Source organism: Ochotona curzoniae, unplaced genomic scaffold (assembly GCF_017591425.1).
Source record: "Ochotona curzoniae isolate NIBS_2020 unplaced genomic scaffold, NIBS_Ocur_1.0 contig_2855, whole genome shotgun sequence".
Lineage (NCBI taxonomy): Eukaryota > Metazoa > Chordata > Mammalia > Lagomorpha > Ochotonidae > Ochotona > Ochotona curzoniae.
Genome location: NW_024465615.1, coordinates 2293421 through 2316330, shown reverse-complemented (window position 1 = coordinate 2316330; position 22910 = coordinate 2293421). Strand labels below are relative to the sequence as shown.

The following is a 22910-nucleotide window of genomic DNA, read 5'->3' as shown; positions in this document are numbered from 1 at the left end:
ATTTACAGATGAAGTTAACAGTATAGTGCCATACACTGAAAAACAACAAATCAGGATCCATCAACAACTAATGATAGTTGCTCTGGTTTAATAGCAGGTGGTAGAGTAGGTTAAATGCCTTGACCAGGCAAGTAAGCCTAGGACATAAGCATTTCCAGTCACTACATGGCCAGAACTTAGCACTGATTGATAAAAAAGGGACTCTGCCAGATCAGAAGGGCTTATTCTGACGGTGCTTTCCAAGCATCCTGTGTATTTAATGGTGCTGTAGTATTCACTGAGTAACTCCAGCTGCTGAATTCAGTTTTTCCACTTAGGTTAGAAAAGAATGTGCATTGAAAAGGAAACTTAGTTGCCAAGTGAACAATATACATACATGCAACAGCAAAGATGACCTCAAAATAGGAAGTCTTCCTTGTTGGGAGTAAGATGGTATTCTCTTCTGAGTAGAATTGGGGAATTCAGAAGGAGCAGTGGCACTGTACTAGAAGAAAGTACTCAAGGCATTTCTGAAGCTGTATCTTTGAGCAGTGGTTTGGGAGTGTAGCAGTTTAGCATTTAAAACCAAAAAATCATTACTCAGTAAATATATACATACTTATATGTTATTATTTTAATGCATTCCCCAAAATCTCATGTATTGGACCTTTTTAAAAAAGATTTACTTATTTTTATTGGAAAGACAGATTTCCAGGGAGAAGGAGAGACAGAAAAAGATCTTTCAGCTGCTGGTTCACTTCCCAAATGTGTGCAAAGGCTGCAGCTGAGCCAATCCAAAGCGAAGAGCCAAGAGCTTCTTCTGGGTCTCCCACATGGGTGCAGGGGTCCAAAGATTTGGGCCATCGATTACTGCTTTCTCAGGTCACAAGCAGGGAATTAGATCTGAAGTGGAGCAGTTAACCAGCCACCAGGTATTAGAAATTTAATACCCAAATTCATATGTTAGTGTTATTTAGAGATGAGCCTATGGGAGGGTACTTGGGATTAGATAGATGTGAAGTCATGGAAGCAGGGCCTTGTGATGCTATCAGTGGCTTGATAGGAAAGGAAAGAGAGACCTGAGCTGGCACTTAGCTCTGTGTTATCATGTGATACTCTCTGCCATGATAGGATGTGGCAAGGAGGCGCTCACCAGATGCTAACACCATGCTCTTGGACTTCCCAACCTCTAAAACGTTGAGCTGAAGAGGTCTACTTTTTATAAATTTTCCATTCTCCAGTATTCAGTTGAACAACATGAGGAAAACAGACTAAGGCATTGTATGTAACTGAAATAAAAGTTTATTTGTTAAGCTTACCCTTAATATATCTATTAATCTTACCCTTAATATATATGATGACTCATGGTATTTTATTTTCTGGTCAATTCTGTCTCACTTTTATAAATTATTTCATGAAATAGGGTATAGTGTTGTGGCACATCTGGTTAAGCTGCTGTTTGAGAAGCCAGCATCCCCTATCTGAGTGCGATTCAAGTCCTGGCTCCAGTTCTGATCCAGATTCCTACTAATGTGCTTGGGAAGGGAGTGGAAAATGGTCCAAGTTCCCGAGTACCTGCTCCCCATGGGGGAGACCAGGATGCAATTCCTGACTCTGGCTTCAGCCTTACCCTGCCCTGTTTCCCTCTTCCACTTAATGATACTCTACCTTTCAAATAAAATAATTACATCTTTAAAAAATTGTAGCAGGCACTAGTTATCATTTATCCTTGAGCTCTCAATAATTAAGGAATAACAAATATTTTTTCAATTTTTGCTGTAAGAATAAGCTAGTCTTACTTACATTCACACAGCAAATGAGCAGATTGACCAGAGATTACATTAGGTCAAAGTGGACCATGTAAAAGTGCTAAAAGATAATTTTGGCATCTTTGTAGCCCTTTGTAATTAGCTAACGCTAACGTAGGAGTTACTCTCCTGACAGAAGAAGATTGTTAGCATGGAGATGCAGTGCCAGCTATCTATTTCCCATCTCCTTGTAAACTGACATTATGGAAATGGTCAAAAAGGAATTTGGTGGTTAGTTAAGAAGAAACAGATTTTCAAACCTTTAATACATATTGTGGACTCTGAATTCTCTTTAACCAGGGTTCTATACATAAGAAAATCCTTTTGTTTTGGTCTGACCATTATTTTTAATAAAAGAAATACCTAAGAAGGCAGGTATATAGAAGAATTTACTTCTGTCACAGAACTTTCAATTTGAAACTGGGGACAATTACGTTGGCACCCTTCCAACAGGAGCTTCAGTATACCTTCAGGGACACTGGATGTGGAGGAATTCTCTGCAGGGTAAATCTGTGAGGGCAGGTGACTATGAAGCTGAGCCTCTGATTGTTTCAGAAGGAAGTAGAACACTTTGTGTCTCAATGACTTTCTAGAATTGTTATATGTCTCTGATGGTCTGTTCATATAATAGACATTGGTCCTAAGTCAAAAAAAAATATCATAATAAAATTAGTACTTAGCTGGGTTTCTGTATCTAAATGTAACTGTCAATTGATATGCTTTTTTTAAAGAATTATTTTTGTTTTTATTGTGAAGTCAATTATATAGAGTGGAGGAGAGACAGAGAGGAATATCTTCCATCCAATGATTCATTCCCCAAGTGACCGCAACGGCCAGAGCTGCACGATCTAAAGCTAGGAACCAGGAGCTCTTCCATATCTTCCTCACGGTTGCAAGGTCCCAAGGCTTTGGGCTATCCTCAACTACTTTCCCAGGCCACAAGCAGGGGACTGGATGAGAAACAGGGCTCCTGGGATTAGCACCTGCACCCACATGGGATCCCAACGCATTCAAGGCAAGGACTTTAGCCATTAGGCTACCACGCCAGGCCCAGTTCACATACTTTTAGTGGCAGTTTTTTTTATTGGAAAGTCAGATTTACAGAGAGAAGGAGATACAGAGAGGAAAGATCTTCTATCCAGTGATTCACTCCCTAAATGGCTACAACAGCCCAAGCTGAGCTGATCTGAAGCCAGGAGTCAAGAGCTGCTTCTGGGTCTTCCACAGGGTGGGTACAGGGTGAAATATATAAACAAATATATATTTGTGTGTGTGTGTGTGTATATATAAACAAATCTTTAGTAGTTTAAATATCTTTTTTTGTTTTATTAGTGAAACATTTTATACTACCTCCTGACATTATAGGAAGTCTCTGCCTCTTCTTTAAAGACCTTTCATTCATCAGACGTGTATGAGCTGTGTCTGTGTAGCTAGACTTTGGATTCTGTCTTCTACTCAGGGTACTAGAACAAAATTCCTTAGACTGGGTAACTTATAAACAACTTAGTTCTAGAGCTGTGAAGTCCAGGATCAAAGGGCCAAGCTGGTTCTCTGCTTCATAGCTGATGATGTCCTGCTGTATGCTCATGTTGCAAAAAAGGACAAACAAGCTGTTTCTTGAGCCTCTTTTATAAGGGCATTCACATTCATGAAGATGGATCCCTCCTAAATCACCTCCCAAAGGTTCCACCTTTTAATATCACTACCTTGGGCTTAGGTTTCAACATTACCAATTTAGGGAGGAACAGGCATGTATGTTTGTAGTTAAGAAGCCCATAGCCCATATCAGTACCTTCTTGGTCGGCTTCTGAGCTTGTAACTCTGATTTCCTGCTAATGCAAGCCCTGAGTAATGATGGCTCAAGTGACAGTTCCTATCACCTGCTTGGGAGACCTGGATTGTGTTCCTGGCTCCCAGCTTTGGTACCATCCTAGCCTTGGCTATTGTGGACATTTGGGAAGTGAGCCAGTGGATGGGAGTGCTATGTGTATGTGTGTGTCCTCTGTTTTTCTGTCTCAGTCTCCCCCATCTTCCTGCCTCTCAAATTAGGGAGAACACATTCAGACCATGTAGAATCCCTCCCTTAAAGATCTTAGAGTCAAATGGAAGAAACAGAAACAGTAGTATAAGTTTGATAACAGTAAGAAATAAATGACTTGTGTTAGAGTTTTTAAATACACATCTAAGCCTGAGATCACATAAGGTTTACTGGAAATCTTAACCTGAGTCCTGAAGGGCAAATAGGAATCAGCCAGGTAGATTCTGAAGAGAGAGAGAAAGGCATTCTAGGTAAAATCACTGCCGTTGATTTTCATAAATTGTCAGCTTGCCTACTCACCAAAATGTGTTTGTGAACCCAGTGTGTATGTGTGCTTTTGTTGTCATTCACCAGCATGTGCACAGTGTTGAAATGTTTCAGCTACCAACAACACATTTTTATAGCTGAGGCTGGATGAGGTAGCATACTATAGTCATGTTCCAGCTCTTAAGCTGTAAACAAGTATCTTTTTTGCAGCATACTTAATGCCACATTTTGTGTTTTTTGTTGGTTTCACTGTTTAAAATGTCCCCTTAGGCTTAGTGCTAAAGTGCCACCTACTGTTATGTGCAAGGAAACCATGTTGTGCCCTGTGGAGAAGATATATGTCTTAGGTTTCCTTCAGACATGAGTGACAGTGCTGCTGGCTGTAAGTTCAGTGTTGGCGAGTTAACAAAATGCATTAACACAGCTAGACAGAAACACACATAAAATGTGAGGTTATGTGTTGTATTAAGTTGTTGACAAAAATGTGACTGCAGGGGTTGGACCAACCTAACCTTGTATTTCCCCTTGGAGCAGTGTGTCAGTAGCCACTAACCCATGGTTTGCTGCAACTTTTCTAAAGCTTAAGTACCACCAGTAACAAGAATTTACTGTATGTTCAAACGCCTACATGAATGAAAATACAGTGTGCTTGGGGAAATTTAGCTATTTATATTATCTCTGGCTCGCTGGGAAAAGGCCACAAAGATAAAGACCCAGGTCAGTAGAAGTGCCTTTCTCCTAGAATCCTCTCCAAGTCTCTTTGTAAGCAGCAATCCAAATACTTTATGTGACAGTTGTTTGTGTATGTATTGTGAGCCTTAATTATGATGATGAAGATGATGATGGCATCAGTGATGATAGTGATGAAGGAATAAGCTGTCATTCGTTAATGCTGCCTTTGTACAGGCCACTGTTACTCTACATTTGTGATTTCCTTTCTTTGCTTCTGTAGACCTATGAAGTAGCAGGTGTTATCTCCTTTTCATAGAGAAGAAAACCCATGCTAAAAGAAGTTATGTAGCAATGTTAGCATTAAAATGCTCAAGCCCTTACACCCTGTTTTTATGTACTTTTCTGTCTCCTAAATGTACATATTCTCTATGGAATTCAGTAGGTCAAATTGGAAAGATATGTCATCAGGTCACTACTAGGGATCATCATTTATCATTGATGATTGTTTGTTATAATAACTTTTATTAGCTATTTAAGGAATTCTTGACTTTCAACCCCAAAGCCAGAAAGGAAAAAACAAAAAGCAACATTTCTAGACTCATAGTGTAAGATGAGCTGTTAAACAAATGATCTACAAGTTATTTTTAATTTTGCTAATGAAAAGAAATGACTCATCTTTTCACTACCATGCCAACTTTTTTTTCTTAATAGTTTCAATTCAACTTCATAGATTTCTTTGAATTCAAAAGTGATTTTTTAAAAATGTATTTATTTATTTAAAAGGCAGAGAGAGCTCCCATCTGCTGGTTCATTCCCCAGATGTCCACAGCAATCAGGATTAGGCCAGGCTGAAGCCAAGAACCAGCTCCATCTGGATCTGCCACATGGGTAGCAGAAAACCAGATACCTGGACCATCTTCCAGTGCCTCCCAGGCAAATTATTGAGAATTGGAACAGAAGAAAGGTATAAACAGCACATAAAACAGGCACTCCAATATGGTAGCACACTGAAATGGGATGTGGTCATTCCATGAAGTGGCTTAACCTCTGTACCACAAAGTCCGTTTCCTAAAATGTGAGTTTTAATGATAAATGGCATAATGCTTGAATCCCATCTTATTTTCTAGAATGTACCTCTGAAAGAGCAGAGCATCTCAAAAGATTGCTCTCTTTTCCAGTTATACACATGTTAGCACTATAAGGAGAGGAACGCTAAAAGATGGAGTCCAGTCACAGAATGCTGGTGATCAGTGTGATCTTACTGAGTAAGAAGTATGATTCTTAGTGGGCACCTCCCTGTTTGGTTGCCACTGTATCTGGTGAGCATGAAAACCAGGACTGGGGCAGCAGTGGCTAGACAGAGCAGCAGTGTCGGCGTGTGTGGCCTGGATAGTGTGGCTAGTTGGGGTATGCCACCGCCCAGCAGCAACACTAAAATGATGAGGCACACTCTTGAGGGTCTGGGAAAAGCTGGAACCACAACCAGACCCCTCAATGCCAAAAGCAGCCAAGTTTAAAACCTTCTCTCCACTGCCACTTTCTCCATTGGCCTTAGCTTTCCTCCCAGCTTCTCCAGCCCTTTCTCCGCCACCATTCTTCCTGTTCTTCTTCCCGTACTTTATTCTGCATTTCTCTGTTCTTGTCCCCTTACTTAGGTCTGGCTTTTCCAGCCCTCTCTCTGCCGCCCTTCTTCCCGCCCGTCCTTCTTCTCCTCATCCCGTCTTTCTCCGTCATCCCTCTCCTCTTGCTCCAGACCTTGTTCCTTTCCCCGTCGTCTTCCCCTGCTCTGTTCTTCTCATTCCGGCCCTCGTTCTCCTTCCGGTATTTCTCCATCATCGTCTCTCCATCTTTCTGGTTGTCATCTATCCTCATCCGCCGTTGTCCATCCGTCTGTCCGTTGTAGTCATCCTAGCTTTTACCAGCTACTTTTATATCGTTCTCCACCAATCATTTCTCCCCGTGGGTCCACTTGGCGCTATGTGATAGGCCATTAGCAATGACATAATTGCAGCGAGGGCATTAGCCTATCCCTATGACTTCCTGTTTACCTGCTGGCAAGACCAACTCCGCCTCCTCGCCCTGGGCCAGGTGCCCCCCTCCCCGCTCCCCACAGGGGAGAACTAGGCTTCAGTGCCCATTGACATGTATGAAAGCTGAATGGGATGTGGGACAGACTGGACCAGCCTGCTGTGCATACTGGCAGGCAAGGGAACCAGGGCAGGGGGCAGGCCTGGTGAGGGTTATTGAGAGTTGCCCCAAGTATGCTGCAGCTCAGCTCCCACTGGTTTACGTGAGGGCCAAGTGTGTGGTGGGCAAGATTAGGATGGGCTTCAACACCCATTGGTTTGTGTAGAAGACAGGGCTGGAAGCAGAACTGACCCAGCAATTGCAACCATGAGCATGTGCGTAGGCTGATTGGGGTGACAGTCTGTACTGGATCTTGTACTGGCAAGCACACCCAAGAATCGGGTATGGGATCACTTCAGATGAAGTTTCTTTGGGGATCCCCTCAATTGAACTGCCAGACTCAGTACCCCACTTGTGAAGAGAAGTGCAGGTTCCATGGTCTGACCATGGAGTGCATGTGTCGAAGCTGAACCTTCTCAGAGGCTCAGACAGAGCAGTGGAGAGCATATCCAGGTGCACATGGAGGATATGGTAGAACATTGGAGTCTGCATAGGATACCTGATACCACAACAGAGGACAGAGCAAATTGATCAACTACTCCAGCCAAGTGTTGTCAGTGAAAATCTGGACAAGTGGAGATGCTAAGGTGGACTATGTCAGCCAGTGGATTCTGGAAAGGTTTCATGGTGCTTGGAATGGCAAAATTGGCAGCAAATCAGAACAGTTGAACTATCAAAAGCACTTGAGCAGTGCCCTTGGAGCATGCCCCATAGCGGGGACCCTGGGATGGTTGGGAGGGTGGGTGTGGCTTCTCTGCCTTTCCTCTTCCCCAAGATACAGGAAGGAAAAGAAAATATGGAAACAATATTCTTGCCCACTTTCCTATAGCCCTTGGCCGTTTGAGCCCTAATCAACTATGTAAAGATCATCAAAATTTAAAAAGAAGTGTGGTTTTATAACCAAGTTAGTAGCCTACTCTCTAGAATATATTCTCCTAGGGAGGCAGTTGTGACACCCTAGGGTGGGGTAGGGTGGGGTGGGGGAGCCTTTTCTGTTTGGGTATTGATAACATCATTCTCAGGCCATACAGAATTACAGACTTCAAAATTAGCTTGCTATAAACTGCTTATGGTTGCCTCAGCAGAGCCAGATGCCATTGTTTCCGCAGACATAATGGCCCTCAGACTAGGCTAGACTTCCCAGTCCCTGCCCCAGGCCTCTAGTGTTTGCAGCCTGAGGAGACCAAACAGTAGCTCAACTCGCTCTGCTTGCACTGAATTACAGTTGCTTCTCTGGTTTGAGGGCTGCTAGCCTTTCTTGGAGCATAGTAGAACTTATTAGCAGTAAGTTTCTTGAGGAACTTACTAGCAGTGATCTCTGCTTTAAGCACAGGAGGATGTTGCAGTGCCTGGCAGAACAGTTTCTACCCAGATCACCTCACACAGAGCACATTTTGTTGTCCTTTTAGAATATGGCCAGGTATCAGTTACTAGTAGGAGATCATTCCTTCACATGGGCAAAAGTTAACCATGTAATTGATAAAGCATCTGGAATAACTGCATTCTTGCCCATCAAACTTGTTTTGAGTTGACTGTGTACATGCTCTGGGGCAATGAGCAGGCATACCTGGAGGAGGGACTCTTCTTCCAGGTACCTTATGGTAGAACATGTAAAGATGGTATTGCAGGCTCTAGGGCAGGGCTGGGGGAAAGGGAAGCCAAGGAAACCATATAGACTCCCTCTAGTTAATGAAGTGTCTGTTTCTTCCAATTTTAGTATATGTGCTGCCAAAGTGAGCACCTTAAGTGTCTGTTTCTTTTCCAGCTTTTATCTTTTTAAGGTTTGGTATTTTGTGAATGTATTCTTATATAAGACAATACATACAAAGTTCCTATGAAAATTCCCCTTCAGTCCTCAATTCTGCTCCCTCATCACAGACACATATGGTTAGTGCTCCTGGTCTTTGATGTCCACTGTGAGTAATTTGAGCCACATCCTTCCAGTCCTCTTCATATTTACAAAGCTGTAATGGTTTTTAATATGAATTAGCTTTTGGCTGTGTGTGTATAAATAAATGGGGTCATTCGGTGTGTATTGTTTTACAGCTTGCTTTGTTCATTGAATGCATCCACATCCTTAGTCTTGGTAATGTTTACATTGTTTCTGATGTTTTGCCATTCCAAATAAGGAAGAAGTGCATATCCTTATGCATACATCTTTGTGCACATGAGCAAATTACCTCTGAGGTGGATTTCTTTAATATCATTCACAGGCCTTTAAAAATTAGCCTCATACAGATTTCAAGTCCTACATATGGTTGCTTTTGTATGGCCCTTCAATGGCCCATGGGCCACACATTCTCCAGCCCTGCTTTACAGGTTTACATTTTGCTGGGTCTCCCTGTAGACTGAGATTTGTCACACATTTTGTTACTAAATGGATAGAACTAGAATGATGATGATTAGATTGAAATTTGGGGGGCACTTAGAGAATTACCTGGTTAAGTCTTAACTAAATTTCACTACTAAAGAACTATTGCTGATTCAATATTTTATTGCCATGTTTCGTACTTTGAGCTTTAATTTTCAATTTTTTATAACTTTTAATTTAATTTTTATAATTTTATTTTCATAACCTATTACAATTACCTGTTGCTGGGTTACATAAACTCTAGTGGCTAGGAACTACAAACATTTATTATCTTGCAGTTGCTGTGCACCAATAATTTGAGAGCAGCTGGGCAGAGTGGTTCGAACAGGGATCTCCAGGTTGTAACAGTCAGCCTAGGCTGGGCTGGAGCTGAAGGGGCCTCATTCGTAGGTAGATCTCAGTGTCTCCCAGTGTGGGCTTCATTCTGAGTCTGCTTGAGTATTCTCACCACCTGGCAAACAGCTTCCACAGGGTGTGTTATCCAAGACAGAGCAAAAAAATATCCAAGTGCCTTTTATGGCCTCTTTCTGAAGTTGCCAGTTTTCTGCTCATTAGAAACAAATCATTTGTGCTTACTTCGGTAGCACATATGGAATGCTACAGAGATTAACATGGCCCCTGCGCACAGATGACATGCAAATTTGTGAAGCATTCCATATTTTAAAAAAAAAAAAGAAGAGGAAGAAGAAACAAATTTTAGTCCAGGCCCAAATCTAATTCAGGAGGAAAGGATTTAGATTGCAGCTCTTCTGTCAAAGAATGCATAGACATATTTTAAAACTATATGCTGCTTGAGATAGCTGTCAAGCATTTGTTGTTACACCCATCTTACTGATGAGAAAAATAAGGTTACAGCTTATATAGCCTTGTTTCCTTCTTCTGACCTCTCTGTTTGCCTTCCCAGTGTCCATCCCAGACTTGGTTTTTCTAATTTATTCAGTAAATGCTTATTCATTCCCTCTCTTTGAGCCCAGCACGGCTATTATGGAGTGTAGAACAGATATTATCCTTGATAGCATAGCCTCTACAGTCTTGTGAAGAAGAGAGATCTTAATCATAGACTAAGATAAGTAATAAATCATTGTCATTTTGAGAAGTGCTATGAAAAAAATGTATCCCTGGACCTAATCATAGTTGTATTATCCACTTATTTCCCCAGAGCCGCCGTCACCTTTTCAACCTAGAAAGAATGCCTTCTATATCTGAGCCCTTTTAGCGTAAAGCCTGTCCTTTCAGCCTGCTAGTATTCGGTTTTCAGAATCATATTTAATGTGCCCTCATCTTTTACTCCACTATCCTGAAATATCCTTGAGGTGAGAAATCAGATTTTCCCATAATTCCTCTCTGTTCATCATCTTTCATATGCAATGCCATCTCTACTTCTGCTACTGCTTCTGCCACCTCTCGGGTCCAAACCACCCTGATATCTTTTTCTTTTTTTTAAAGATTTATTTATTTATTGGAAAGTCAGATATACAGAGAGGAGGAGAGACAGAGAGGAAGATCTTCCAATCGATGATTCACTCCCCAAGTGAGTGCAACGGCCAATGCTATGCCGATCCGAAGCCAGGAGCCAGGAACTTCTTCCGGGCATCCCACATGGGTACAGGGTCCCAAAGCTTTGGCCCATCCTTGATTGCTTTCCCAGGCCACAAGCAGGGAACTGGATGGGAAGTGGAGCTGCTGGGATTAGAACCGGCGCCCATATGGGATCCTGGAGTATTCCAGGCGAGGACTTAAGCCGCTAGGCCATGCTGTCAGGCCCACCCACCCTGATATCTTGCCTAGACAAGCCATACAGCCTTTTTACTGAACTCTCCTTTTTCATGGGACAGCCACAGCAGTCTTCCTGTTTGAGTTTCATCAGCCAGGAGAGTAGCCTGCTTCCACCCATTCTCATCACACCTCAGGCATAATCCATATCCTTTCTGTAGCTTACACATTCCACTTGTTGTGATGCTTCCCTGCATCTTTGGACTCACCTCCTACTTCTTTCTCTTTTCTACTCTGAATGATTTGACCCCAAATTATACAGTCCTTTATAGGAGCCAGAAACTCCACTCAAGTCTCCCACATTGGTGGCAGGATTAATTCACTTGAGTTATCATCCCAGGAGCATTAGCAGGAAACTGGATTAAAAACAGAGGCGTTCAAACCAGTACTTCAGTAGGGGATTTTAGTGTCACAAGCAGTGCCTTTACTCACTGAACCACAGTGCCAGTCCCTCTCGTGCCGATGTTTAAACCCTAAACTCATAGGATAATGATACTAAGATGAAAACTTAATCCAATTATAGTGCCTAAGAAGTGGGGCCTAGTAGATCAATTCCCCTGGAAGGTAGTTTTTCTAAGAGGGTTGTTAGAGAAGCCTGAATTTGGGCCCAACCTCTCTCTGCTCGCTGGCCTGCTATGACCATCTACATGGGACCTTCACCAAAGCCTGTCATTTGAACTTTGAACCTCCCAAATTGAGTTAAATAATAAATAAGCTTTTTTCAGAGCCAGTACTGTGGTGCAGCAAGTTAAACCTCCACTTGTGGTGCTGGCATCCTATATGGATACTGGTTCAGATTTTGAATACTCCACTTTTAATCCTGCTCCCTGATAATGTGCCTGAGAAAGCAGCATAAAATGGCCCAAGTCACCCATGTGGGAGAGCTGGGAGAAGCTCCTGGATCCTGGATCCTGGCTTTGGCCTGCCCTAGCTCTGGCTGTTGCCACCATTATAGGAGTGAACCTGAAGACACAAGATACTCTCCTTATGTCTCTACTTTCTTTGTAATTCTGCCTTTCAAGTAAGGAAAAAAAAATCTTAAAAAAAAAAAAAAACCTCTATAAATTTAATGTCTTGGCATTTTGTTGTAGTAACAGAAATACTGACCAATTCATATTCTGTTCTCTTACACAAACACACATGCACAGTTCTGCCACATACCTTTCTATTCTTTAAACATGCCAGGCTGTTTTCTGTAATGTGGCCTTTGCCCTAATAGTTCCCTCTGCTCTGAAGTATGTTTCATCCTTTGTGTGGTGCATGCCTTCTTATTTATATCTCAGTTTAAAGGCCATCTCCTTAAGTAGGCCTTCTCTGACCATCCAATCTAAACTAGCTTCCTAATAACTCTTATCAAGTCACCTTATTATTTTCTTCTAATACTTCCTGCTAGCAGAAGTTTTTCTTACATAAGATTGACTATATTAGTCAGCCTTGTATTACCATGACTGAAATACCTGAAACAGGCTTCTTACAATGGAAGAAGGTTTTGTGGCTCATGGTTTATAACAACACTCCAAGGTCAAGCAGCCCTGTTTACTCTGCATGTAGTCAGGGGGCTGTGGATGGCAACACCAGAATGTGTACAGCAGAGGGATCCAACAACAAGGCAGGAAAGAACACAACAAGGTATATGTGGGTTAGGCTTATGTCACCAGCTTTCTCATGAGAACTGCCTTCCCCAGTGACCTTAGGACCTCCCACTGGACCACACACCTTCTAACAAGGAAATTGGATCAGGTCTTTCCCAGTTCCTTCCTGCACCACCAACCCATTGCCCTGTGGTTTAAAGACCTACTTGAGTTTGGAAGCTACATCATGTTCAAAGGATAACAGTGTTCTTGTGCTCAAATGTAAACACTGTAACCCCTGATATCTGAGGTTTGCTACTGGTGTGTAGTAGGGCTTTCCAAATATAGGTTGCATTAATGAAAAATGATGGTAAGCCTCTGAACTTACCCTCCAAAGAGGGAAGAAGGAGTAGAGAACCCTAGTTCCCACTTCCTCACTGGACACCCTCCCTCTCTTTTAGACAAACTATGGCTCTCTTAAATGCTTTTCATAGTACTTACCTGATTTCTTCTTTATTCCACTCTCCCTCCTGCTAGGGTGTTAGCTCCCTTAGGGCAGAACCTCTTGGGCTCATCTGCCATCTCTTCTCAGTGCCTGCAGCAGTGCATACCCAGAGAAGATGGCAGACATTGTTGAAGGAATCAGCAGGGAACTAAGTCCTACATTGCCTTCTGTCTCCTGGGTCCTCCCACTGTGTTTGTCCTGTAGAAGTGACCAGAAACTTTGGTGGTTTCTCTGTAGAGCCACTTTGAATATAATTGCTTGGGATAAATCTGTGTTTTCATCCTGGAATTTGGAATAGTAAAGCAGTTTGGAACTTAGAATCTTTGAAGTGTTCTGAGCCACATCATAGGGCCTATTAGAATAAAATCTCTGCAGCTTGAAATAGAGTTTTATGCAAGTTCCCCTAGTTCCCATTCAAGAGAAAATTCCAGTTATTTCGAATTCTGTTCCTAAATAACAGAAGGAAAGCCACATCTTATTTTTGATTCAATTCCTATTTTAATACATTTATTACATCAGTTAGTGAGTCAGTGGGTATTTATTGAGCCCGTTCAGGATACAGAGATGCTTTGGTTGAACTATTGAGTTTGAAATATTAATCACATTATTAAACCAAAACCAAATCCCCAAGTAGTTGAAAATGCTGTTCAAGTTGTTGGGATACAGTTCCGATAGATTGTATTTTGTGATGATAGGCTTTTGTTTTATAATGTATGTTCCCACTTGGACAGGAACAAAAAAGTTAAATAATAAGGTGTTGTATTTCAAGACCAAAATGAAGTCTTGAAGTGGTCTTTGATCATTAGGTTTTTTTTCCTGTCCAATAGTTAAAAGGTTGTGTAATAATCACTGTATCTTTTGGGTAATATAAGATCTGTGGGTCTTACAGCTGTCAGAATTAGCATTAAGAATGATATTTGCCTTTCCTTCTTTGATACTAACATTAAAGTTGGGCAAGAAGAGGAATATCATTGCTGCCTCCCCGATCTCAAGGTTATTCAAGGTACTGTGTGCCTATACTCCTAAGAGCAGACAGGATCACAAAACCATGAGAAATCCAAAGGTGCCCTGACATCACCCTAGAGTTTATGAAAGAAGTATGTATTCTATAAATGGTTTTCCTGATTACTCTCTTCCTTCCAGATTTCTCTGTTGACTTCTGCAGTAAACCACCTTAAAGCCAATGTTAAGTCAGCTGCAGACTTGATTAGCCTGCCTGCCACTGTGGAGGGACTTCAGAAGGTAAGTGCTATGTATGCTGCTAATGAACTAACCTGCTGTAATTCAAACTTCTTACCATCTACAGTATGAAAGGTTGTCATTCGTAATTAGTTGCTCCAAGATATCAGTGATAGAGTATATCATTGTGTCCTAAAAAATTCAAAACAGCCTTATTTGGACCTGGTTAATTGGACCTATAATTTACAATAGGTTGTTTTACCCAGGGTTTATATGAGTTCCCACCTTGTTACTGAATTCTCTATGTCCCAAAATCATTCTGTTGGACTCTCAGGTTAGCATATATGTTGGACTCTCAGGTTAGCCTACTTTTCAAAGATGGCCTTTTTAATTCATCATTCACAGTCTTTCTGAAAGACCAGTTGTACATGAAACTTGCTATAAATTTTGTTTTCTGTGATTGAGAAATTTTGTTTTGTTTTTAATGAATAGCCTGGGAAATGGAAATTTTTAAAGTTCAGTGTTGATAAGAATGTGAAGCAAAAGAAATTTTGAAATACACCTGCTGGGAGTATATTGATAAAAAGTCACTTTGGAAAGCAATTTGATAGTGTTTTGTAAAAGTAAACATGTACTTCTTCTGATGACTTCATTCCCTGAAATCTACCCTAGACTCCAGGGCCTAGGCAAAGAGTAGTTCAGCATTTCTGTTTCCTTCATGCTAGAATTCAGTGCTAAGGCAGGAGCCAAAGACAGCCAGATGAGGGGGATTCAGAGGCCCTTGAAGCTAAATGGAAAGAGTGAATGGGGCAGGAAGAGAGAAGGAGAAACTGGACTGGAACAAAAGGAACATCATCAGTTGCAGCAGGAAATGAGAAAAGGGATTCAGGAATGGGAGAACCCTACACCATGGGTATGAAATCTAGGTCCTTTGACTTTTAAAAGTTCATCTCTGGGTTACAGATGCTCTGTTGCAGCAGGTTAAGATGTCACTTGGGAGTTTCTCATCTCAGATCTGGGTGCCATGAAGCCAGTCCTGCCTCTGCTTGCCATCCAACTTCCTGTTGATGTGTATCCTAAAAGGTGATGACTCAAGTATATGGATCCCTGCCACCCATGTGGAAGACCCGAATGGAATTCCTGTCTCCTAGCTCTGCCTGGCCTAGTTGCAGCTATTATGGGAATGCGGGGAGTGAACCAGCAGATGGGAGAGATTTCTTTTGTTCTTGCTCTCACTCTGCCTTTTAAATAAATAAAAGTAAAATAAATTTTAAAATAATGATAATAAAGTTAATGTATTATGCATTTTATATGATTATATTCCAGACTGTAAACATACATGTTTCCACAAAGACATGGGATATTCATAAACCACCGGCAAAAACAAAACTTGCTATTTAATAGCCACAACACCTGTGTATGCTCAGTTTCCATAGTTTACCACTGGTCTAATATGGTCATGTAGCTTTTACTTTAATGAAGCCAGATTTCTTGGACACTGTCCTCCAGGACCAAGTAGAGGAAAGGCAAGCCTCCCCAGCCTTGAGTGCAAACATTCTTGCAGTCTTACATTAGAAGAAGAAATTGATTCTATCTTGATTCTTTCACTTAATACCCATTGGCAGAGCTTCCTCCAGGATGTACCAGGCACTTTGCAGCTGGTAGGAATACTGGTTTCAGAGTTTTGTTCCCAAGTTTATATGTCTATCAGCTGCTTTCTTGAAAAACTAAAAAAGAATCCCTAAAACAAGAGCTTACTATCTTCTTGCATCCTGATGGGCTTTATACACCCAGCCAGTGAGGATTCTCAAACAGTAGGTGTCTTTGAATGCCTGTAGTTTTTGTCACTACAGAGCTTACATAAATAGCATCCCAGCTTACAGACTTTTACCCAGTGTGTTATCACTACAGATCTGCGCATTTCAAATACTAGGCACTGGTGTTTTAAGTTTGTTTTTCTTTTTTTTTGTTAAACAGCTGGCTCAGTTTTGAAGTGGTAGGTCATGTCAGGAACCTATCTTCAATGTATTCCATGTAATTTTTACTGTTGAAAATTTTAAGTCTTGTCTTCCTAGATCCTTGATCTTAGTTAAAAATAACATGACACTATGAAATTATCAACACGTCTTAATAAAAGGTCAAAACTCTCTGACTGATATTAGGGATGCTCCCTTTTATAAAAGATGGCAAATGAGAATGTCCTCAATCTTCTTAGGCTCCTGAGGCCTAAAGAGAACAAGGAGGCTGTGGCCTCTATCTGGTTCTACTCACCAGCTGCTGACAGGATTCTATGGTAAAGGAAGAACCTGCCAAATGCATCCCGTCAGTTCTTCAATACTGGGCTTCCCAAAGTCAAAAATGGTTTCACCCCTTTTTGCTCAAAGGACCATATTTGCACCTGGCACAGTGACAGTTTGTGGGGTTGCCTCTGGCCATCCGCCTGCCCACAAAAAGGTTCAACAAAGGCCATTTGTGGCAAAAATTTACCTCTGGGTCCCAGATTTATAAATACTATATTTTCTTTAGGAAATATTTGGTTATCCTCTATCAAAAGCCCTTTAAATCAAGACAATTGCTTGTGTTTCATATGTATTTCTATAGATATATGGAAAACTAGAATGTATATATTTCCTGTTAATTGTCCCAGTATAAGCTACATGCAATTCATAGTTAGAAAATTATTTGAAATAATTAAAGCACAGATCTATTTGGTCAGGGTAAAGATTGGCAGTGTTGTGAAGATAGGGAGTGACACCACTTCTGCTAAGAGTGTGAAATTATATAACCATTTTAGAACATTGTTTCACAGGGTTGGTTTGTTTGCTTGAGTTTTTGTTATTTTCATCTACTTGAAAGGCAGAGAGAGCTCTTCTGCTTACTGGTTCACTCCCTAAATACCTGCAGTGGCTAGGGTTTCCTCAGGCCAAAGCCAGGAACCCATAAGTCCATCCAGGTCTCCCACATGGATTGCAGGGACCCACACATTTAAACCAGCACCTGATACCTCCCAGGATACATTAGCAGGAAGCTGGATCAGAAGTTCAAAAGTGAAGGACCAGGAACTCAAACTGGCACTCTGATGTGGAATATGGGCATGTCACACAGCAACTTCACACACTGCCACAATGCCTACCTTTTTGGCAGTTTTATTTTGTTTCTAAGTTAAATTAAATCTGCCATATGATTAGCCTTTCACCTCGTGGGTTTTGTGATGACACAAAAGCGTTTTAATGAAAAGAAATGAAGCACAAGTTCTTGTGAAGACATGACCATAAATGTTTATAGCAACTTTACTTTTAGTAGCCAAATACTGAAAACCATCTAAATGTGTGTCGATGCATGAATAAACTGTACAATTACACAACTGTAACTGGAACACTGTACTCTGCAAAAAATAACTGCAATGTGAATGAGTCTCAGTTATGTGAGTGAAAGAAGCCTTTCTAAAAAGCCTGCAAATCCAGTAGTTCTATTTACATAAAATTCTAGAAAATTAAAACAGATGGTGGTCAGGGAAAATAGATCATTGGTTGCCTGGCAACAGGAATTTTGAAGGGAGGAATTGGGAAGAAACCTTTGGTGGTGATTAATGTTTACTGTTGGTCATAGTGATGGTTTTACAGATATGTATTTGTCAAAATACTTAGATATACATTTGAATGTATGCAGTTTGTCACATATCAGTTCTGTGCTTTAAAGAGCATCAGAAACAGGGGGAAACACTGACCTTTCTACTTTCTAATGTTTAGAGTGTAGCTTCCATTGGCAATACATTAAATAGCGTCCGTCTTGCTGTGGAAGCAATGCAGAAGACTGTGGATGAGCAAAAGGAAACCATGGAGTTACTGCAGAATAACATGGTAAGGAAGTCTGCCAAAGCTCCACAAAGGCAGCACGTTGCTACTCACCCTTTTTTGTGTATAAGGTTCATCGGTGCTTTGCACTGATCTGAACAGACCCTATTGATCACCTATCTATTACTAGACCTAATAAGCAGCACACATGATTGTTTTACAATTTGTAAATTAAGTAGTTGAGAAAGATAGAATTAAAAGGTGAGTCTTTTTTGCTAAGACTGCGGATAGGTCATGGCAGGCTGGATCAGAGTACCTGCCAGTGAGCATAAGATCCAGGACTGGGAACCAGCCTGGTAGGGGAACACTGGGGACTTCCCTGGTAGGCAGCACCTCCCACTGGTAAGTGTGAGAGCCAGGGTTGTGGGACCAGGCTGGGCAAGTCTATAGTGCCCATGGGCATTCATGTAGTCTGAGTCTGGTGCCAGGCCAGACTCAGCTAGGCGCCAGCATCCACTGGTGCTTAAGAGAGCCAGAGTGGGTGTGGAACAGGCCGGGCTAAGCTTTGGCATCAGCCAGATAACATGAGGGCTGGGTCTAGGGGTGTGCCAGGTTGAGCTAGGCTGTATCACCCACTTGCAAGAGCCGGAATGGATGCAGACCAGTCGGGCTAGGCCTAAGTACACCATCATTAGTGCCAGGACTGGGAGTGTGGCCATGTCAGGCTGGGCAGTAATACCCATTGGCACTCACAAGAAGAGGTGAGCCTGGTAGGGGAGTTTGGGGAATTCCTCTGATAGGCTACAGCTCCTGCTAGTAAGCATAAAAAGGGAGCTGAGGGCAAACCAGGCGAGGCCAGGCTGTAGCACCCTTCGATATATGTGTGGTCCAGGTCTGGGGCAGGCTGGGCTGGGGCAGTCTACAGCAAACACTGGCACAAGTAAGAGCCAGGATGGAGTATAGGCCAGACCAGGTTGGATTGCAACATCTGCCAGTTCACATGAGGGCTGGGACTGAGACAGAATGGGCCATGCTGGGCTAAGCTGTTGAATGCCTGCTGGTGAATGCCAAGACTGGGGGCAGGCCATTTCACTGGGCTGCAGAACCACTGGCACACACAAAACTTCGGGCTGGGAATGGGTCTGGTGGGAAAACCTCTGGGACTCCCTTGCTGGGCCTCTGCTTCCACTGGTGAGCATGTAAGCTGGGACTGAAGGTATGCCAGTCTGGGCATGTTTGCAGCACCCATCAGCTGCTATTTAGGCTGGGTCTGGGGACAGTCTAGGCTTCCACACCTGCTGGCACAAGGGAAAACCAGAACGGGTGTGGGCTAACTGGACTAGGCTACAGTACCAGCTGACAGTTACTGAAAATGGATCAAGTCATATCGAGATGGACCACAATACCTCCAGGCAAGTGCAAAATCCAAGGCTGGGAACAGGCCTAGTAGGGGAACTGTGGGCACTCCCCCACTGGGCTGCAGCTCCCGCTGGTAAGAGCCATGGCTTGGGGGGTAGGCCAAGCTGGTCAAGGCAGAAACACCCATCAGCATACATGTGGACTGATCTGTTGAGCTGAGCTAAGCTGCGGCACTCATGGGTATGCATGAGAGCCAGATGGAATGTGGGATGGATTGGGCTAGTAGAAGCTGGCACACAAAAAAACTGTGGCTGGTAGTAGGCCTGGTAGGGGTTGTTGGGAGTTACCCCAACTAGGCCATGACACCTGCTGGTGTGAAGATCAGGCCGGCGGTGGGCCAGGCTGGGCTAGGCTGTAACACCCATCAGTTCATTATTTCACATGAGGGGTAGAACTGCAGCAGAACTGACCAGGCAGCTTCTTCTACAGGTAGTTGCATTGGCTAGTGCAGGTAATGGACTGAACCTGACCCTGCATTAGGTGGATCTCACAGGAATCAAGTTAGGTCATCCCTGGCAAGGTTTCTTAGGAGACTGCCCAACTAGATCTCTGGACTCACGTCCCAGCTACATAGAAAATTACAGTGTATGTGGTGTGACCTTGGAGAGTATATATCAAGACTGGGCCTCCACAGTTGCTGATGCCTGTGCAATGGACAGCATGATGCCCAGATGTACACAGGGGTCATGACAGCCATCTCATCTAGGCCAGCACAGGATGTCAAGTGCCTCGTCAGAGGATGGAAAGCAGGACATATTGGACAACTTTGCTGCCTAAGCTTTGCAGCAGTCTGAGTCTGTGGATACACACTGAGGTGGACTTGGTTAGCCTCTTAACTCTGGTACAGTGAAGCTGAAGGAATCTCAGCACTATCAGAACCACTCAAGTAACACCCTCGGAACATTCTTCCCCATCAGCGCCTCGAAGGGGTCATCAAATGAGTGTCCTCTATCCCTGGGTACTAATATAGTTTGACTGCCTGTACACCCTGCACTGCTCCCTCTACATTGGTCCTGAGTGCTTTGGGCAGGTCATATAGTATATGGTATGTAGTATATAATAAAATTTTCAAGGTATTAAAAAATATATCAAAATATCAAAACTGCCTCAACCTCAGGGTAATGATTTTATTATTGAGTTTTATTTTTTAAAAGAGTTATTTTTATTGGAAAGGCAAATTTACAGACAGAAGGAGATTCAAAGATTTTCCAGCTGCTGGTTCACTCCCCAAATAACCACAAGGACCAGAGCTGAGCCAGGAGTTTCCATGTGGGTGCAGGGTCCCAATTATATAGAGAGAGGAGAGATGGAGAGGAAGATCTTCTTCCATCCAATGATTCACTCCCCAAGTGACCGCAATGGACGGTGCTGAGCCGATCCTAACCCAGAAGCCAGGAACTTCTTCCAGGCCTCCCACGTGAGTACAGGGTCCCAAGGCTTTGGGCCGTCCTCAACTGCTTTCCCAAGCCACAAGCAGGGAGCTGAATGGGAAGCGGGGTTGCCGGCATTAGAACTGGCACCTATATGGGATCCTGGCATGTTGAAGGCGAGGATTTTAGCTGCTAGGCCATGGTGCTGGGCATATATATATATTTTTTAATGTGGCACTGGAAGAGATAGAGGGATGAGGCAGGTTCTGAGAATGAAACAGTAGGAGAGAAAATTGAAGAAAAAAAGAGATGGAGAAGTATTCCACCTATTTATTGCTACTTAACAAACCATCTCCAAAATTTGTACCTTAAAGCAAGTTATTATATCTCACTGCACAGTGCATCAGGAGATGGGCAAAGCAGAAAGGTCAAGGGAAGAAGCACTCCAAGGAGTGAAAGGCCCTCTCAGATATTGCAGCTCAGCCAGGCTACCCATTGGATGCAGCCATGTGTGTATGTGCCTAGAGCATGTGTAGTAAGAGCACCTCCTCCCTCCCCAGCCTGCCCTCCCTTCATAGCTGAGCACAGTCAACCCACAGCATCAAGAGAAATGGCCAGTTTTTGCTTTAGACAGAGTTTAGAGATGATGTGTTAGGCAGCAACAGATAGCGAAGACAGAAGTAAACCCCCGCAGTGCCCATGAGTTATGTTCATATACCTCCACATCTCAGTGGTGCTGCAAGTGTAAGCTTCCCACAGTCATTTTGAGACCTTGATTCTTCACTTAATGGTTAACAGCTCTGTAAGGATTAATGAGGGAAAATAAGAGATGGGGCTCAACGCGATACCTCAGTGGCTAAGTCCTCACCTTGCAAGCTCCAGGATCCCATGTGGGCAACCGTTCGTGTCCCAGCTGCCCTGTTTTCCATCCAGGTCCCTGCTTGTGGTCTAGGAAAGAGTAGAGGATGACCCAAAGCCTTGGGACCCTGCACGCATGTGGGAGACCTGGAAGAAGCTCCTGAATCCTGGTTTCATATCAGTTCAGTTCCAGACATTATGACCATTTAGGGAGTGAACTAGCAGATGAAAGATCTTTCTGATCCCCTTCTCTTTGTAAATCTAATCGACCTTTGTAATTAAAAAAGAAAGAGAGAGAGAGAGAGAGAGAAAGGAAAGGAGGAAGAAAGAAAAAAAAAAGAGAGATGACACAGCCCTGCTATCTTGCCTAGGAGCTAACTTAAAGGTATGTATATGGAGTCAGGACTATTCGGAGTATGCAAAAGTTACAAAGTTTTCTGCTAATTTCTCCATCTGACCCACATACTCTGTAAGCTTCGGAGTTCCCAGTTTAAACTAGGAAGTTTGTGTCAGAGACTTGAGCTTTATGAAACATCTCTGGAGAGGAGAATTTTTCATTTCCTTAGAACCAGTTCTCATTGTTTTTGTTTGTTTGTTTTGAGGCTTAACCCAGAAGGAAAAGCATTGCTAGATGTCCTGCCACCTGGATTTTAGTTGCACTCGCCACTGAGAAACTGTGTGATTGTGATAATAAAAACCCTCTATTTCAGCAATACTTTTATATTTTTTAATAGTCTGAGTATGTTCTCAAGTAATTCTTTTTCTAAAATAAATTTTCATTAGAGGAAACTCCCTGCTTTCTAGAGTCATGTCCTCCCCTCCCTCTCCTCCTTTCTTCTTTAATTCTGCCCTTTATTTCTTGTGAATGTAGGGTTGAGAAATGCCTAGAATTTCAGATTTTTTGGAAAATTTTATAGGCATATAATTAAACCTGCCCTTTATTGCCAATAATGGTCCTTCTACTGACATCCTTTATACTAAGTCATAGTTGTGGGGTACAAAGGATTTTGCCCGCTAAAGGGAAAAATATATACAAACATATTATACTGCAGCTTCTGCACAGAGCCTTGAGCTGTGGAATGGGATAACCCTCAAACATAAATCTTGGTGTGTGCTGTA

At 42.5% G+C, this 22910-nt stretch overlaps 1 protein-coding gene and 1 pseudogene across 4 annotated transcripts in view; both read left to right on the top strand.

Annotated features, from left to right (window-relative positions):
* EFCAB14 (EF-hand calcium binding domain 14) overlaps window positions 1-22910 on the top strand; it is a 53292-nt gene that overhangs the window by 14546 nt on the left and 15836 nt on the right. For all 4 annotated transcript variants that reach the window (XM_040977807.1, XM_040977806.1, XM_040977809.1 and 1 more), the window contains exons 4-5: window positions 14315-14413; window positions 18100-18210. In XM_040977807.1, the coding sequence (XP_040833741.1) occupies window positions 14315-14413; window positions 18100-18210 (210 nt within the window). The remainder of the gene's footprint in view (window positions 1-14314; window positions 14414-18099; window positions 18211-22910) is intronic.
* Window positions 9891-9985, top strand: LOC121154803 (annotated as a pseudogene).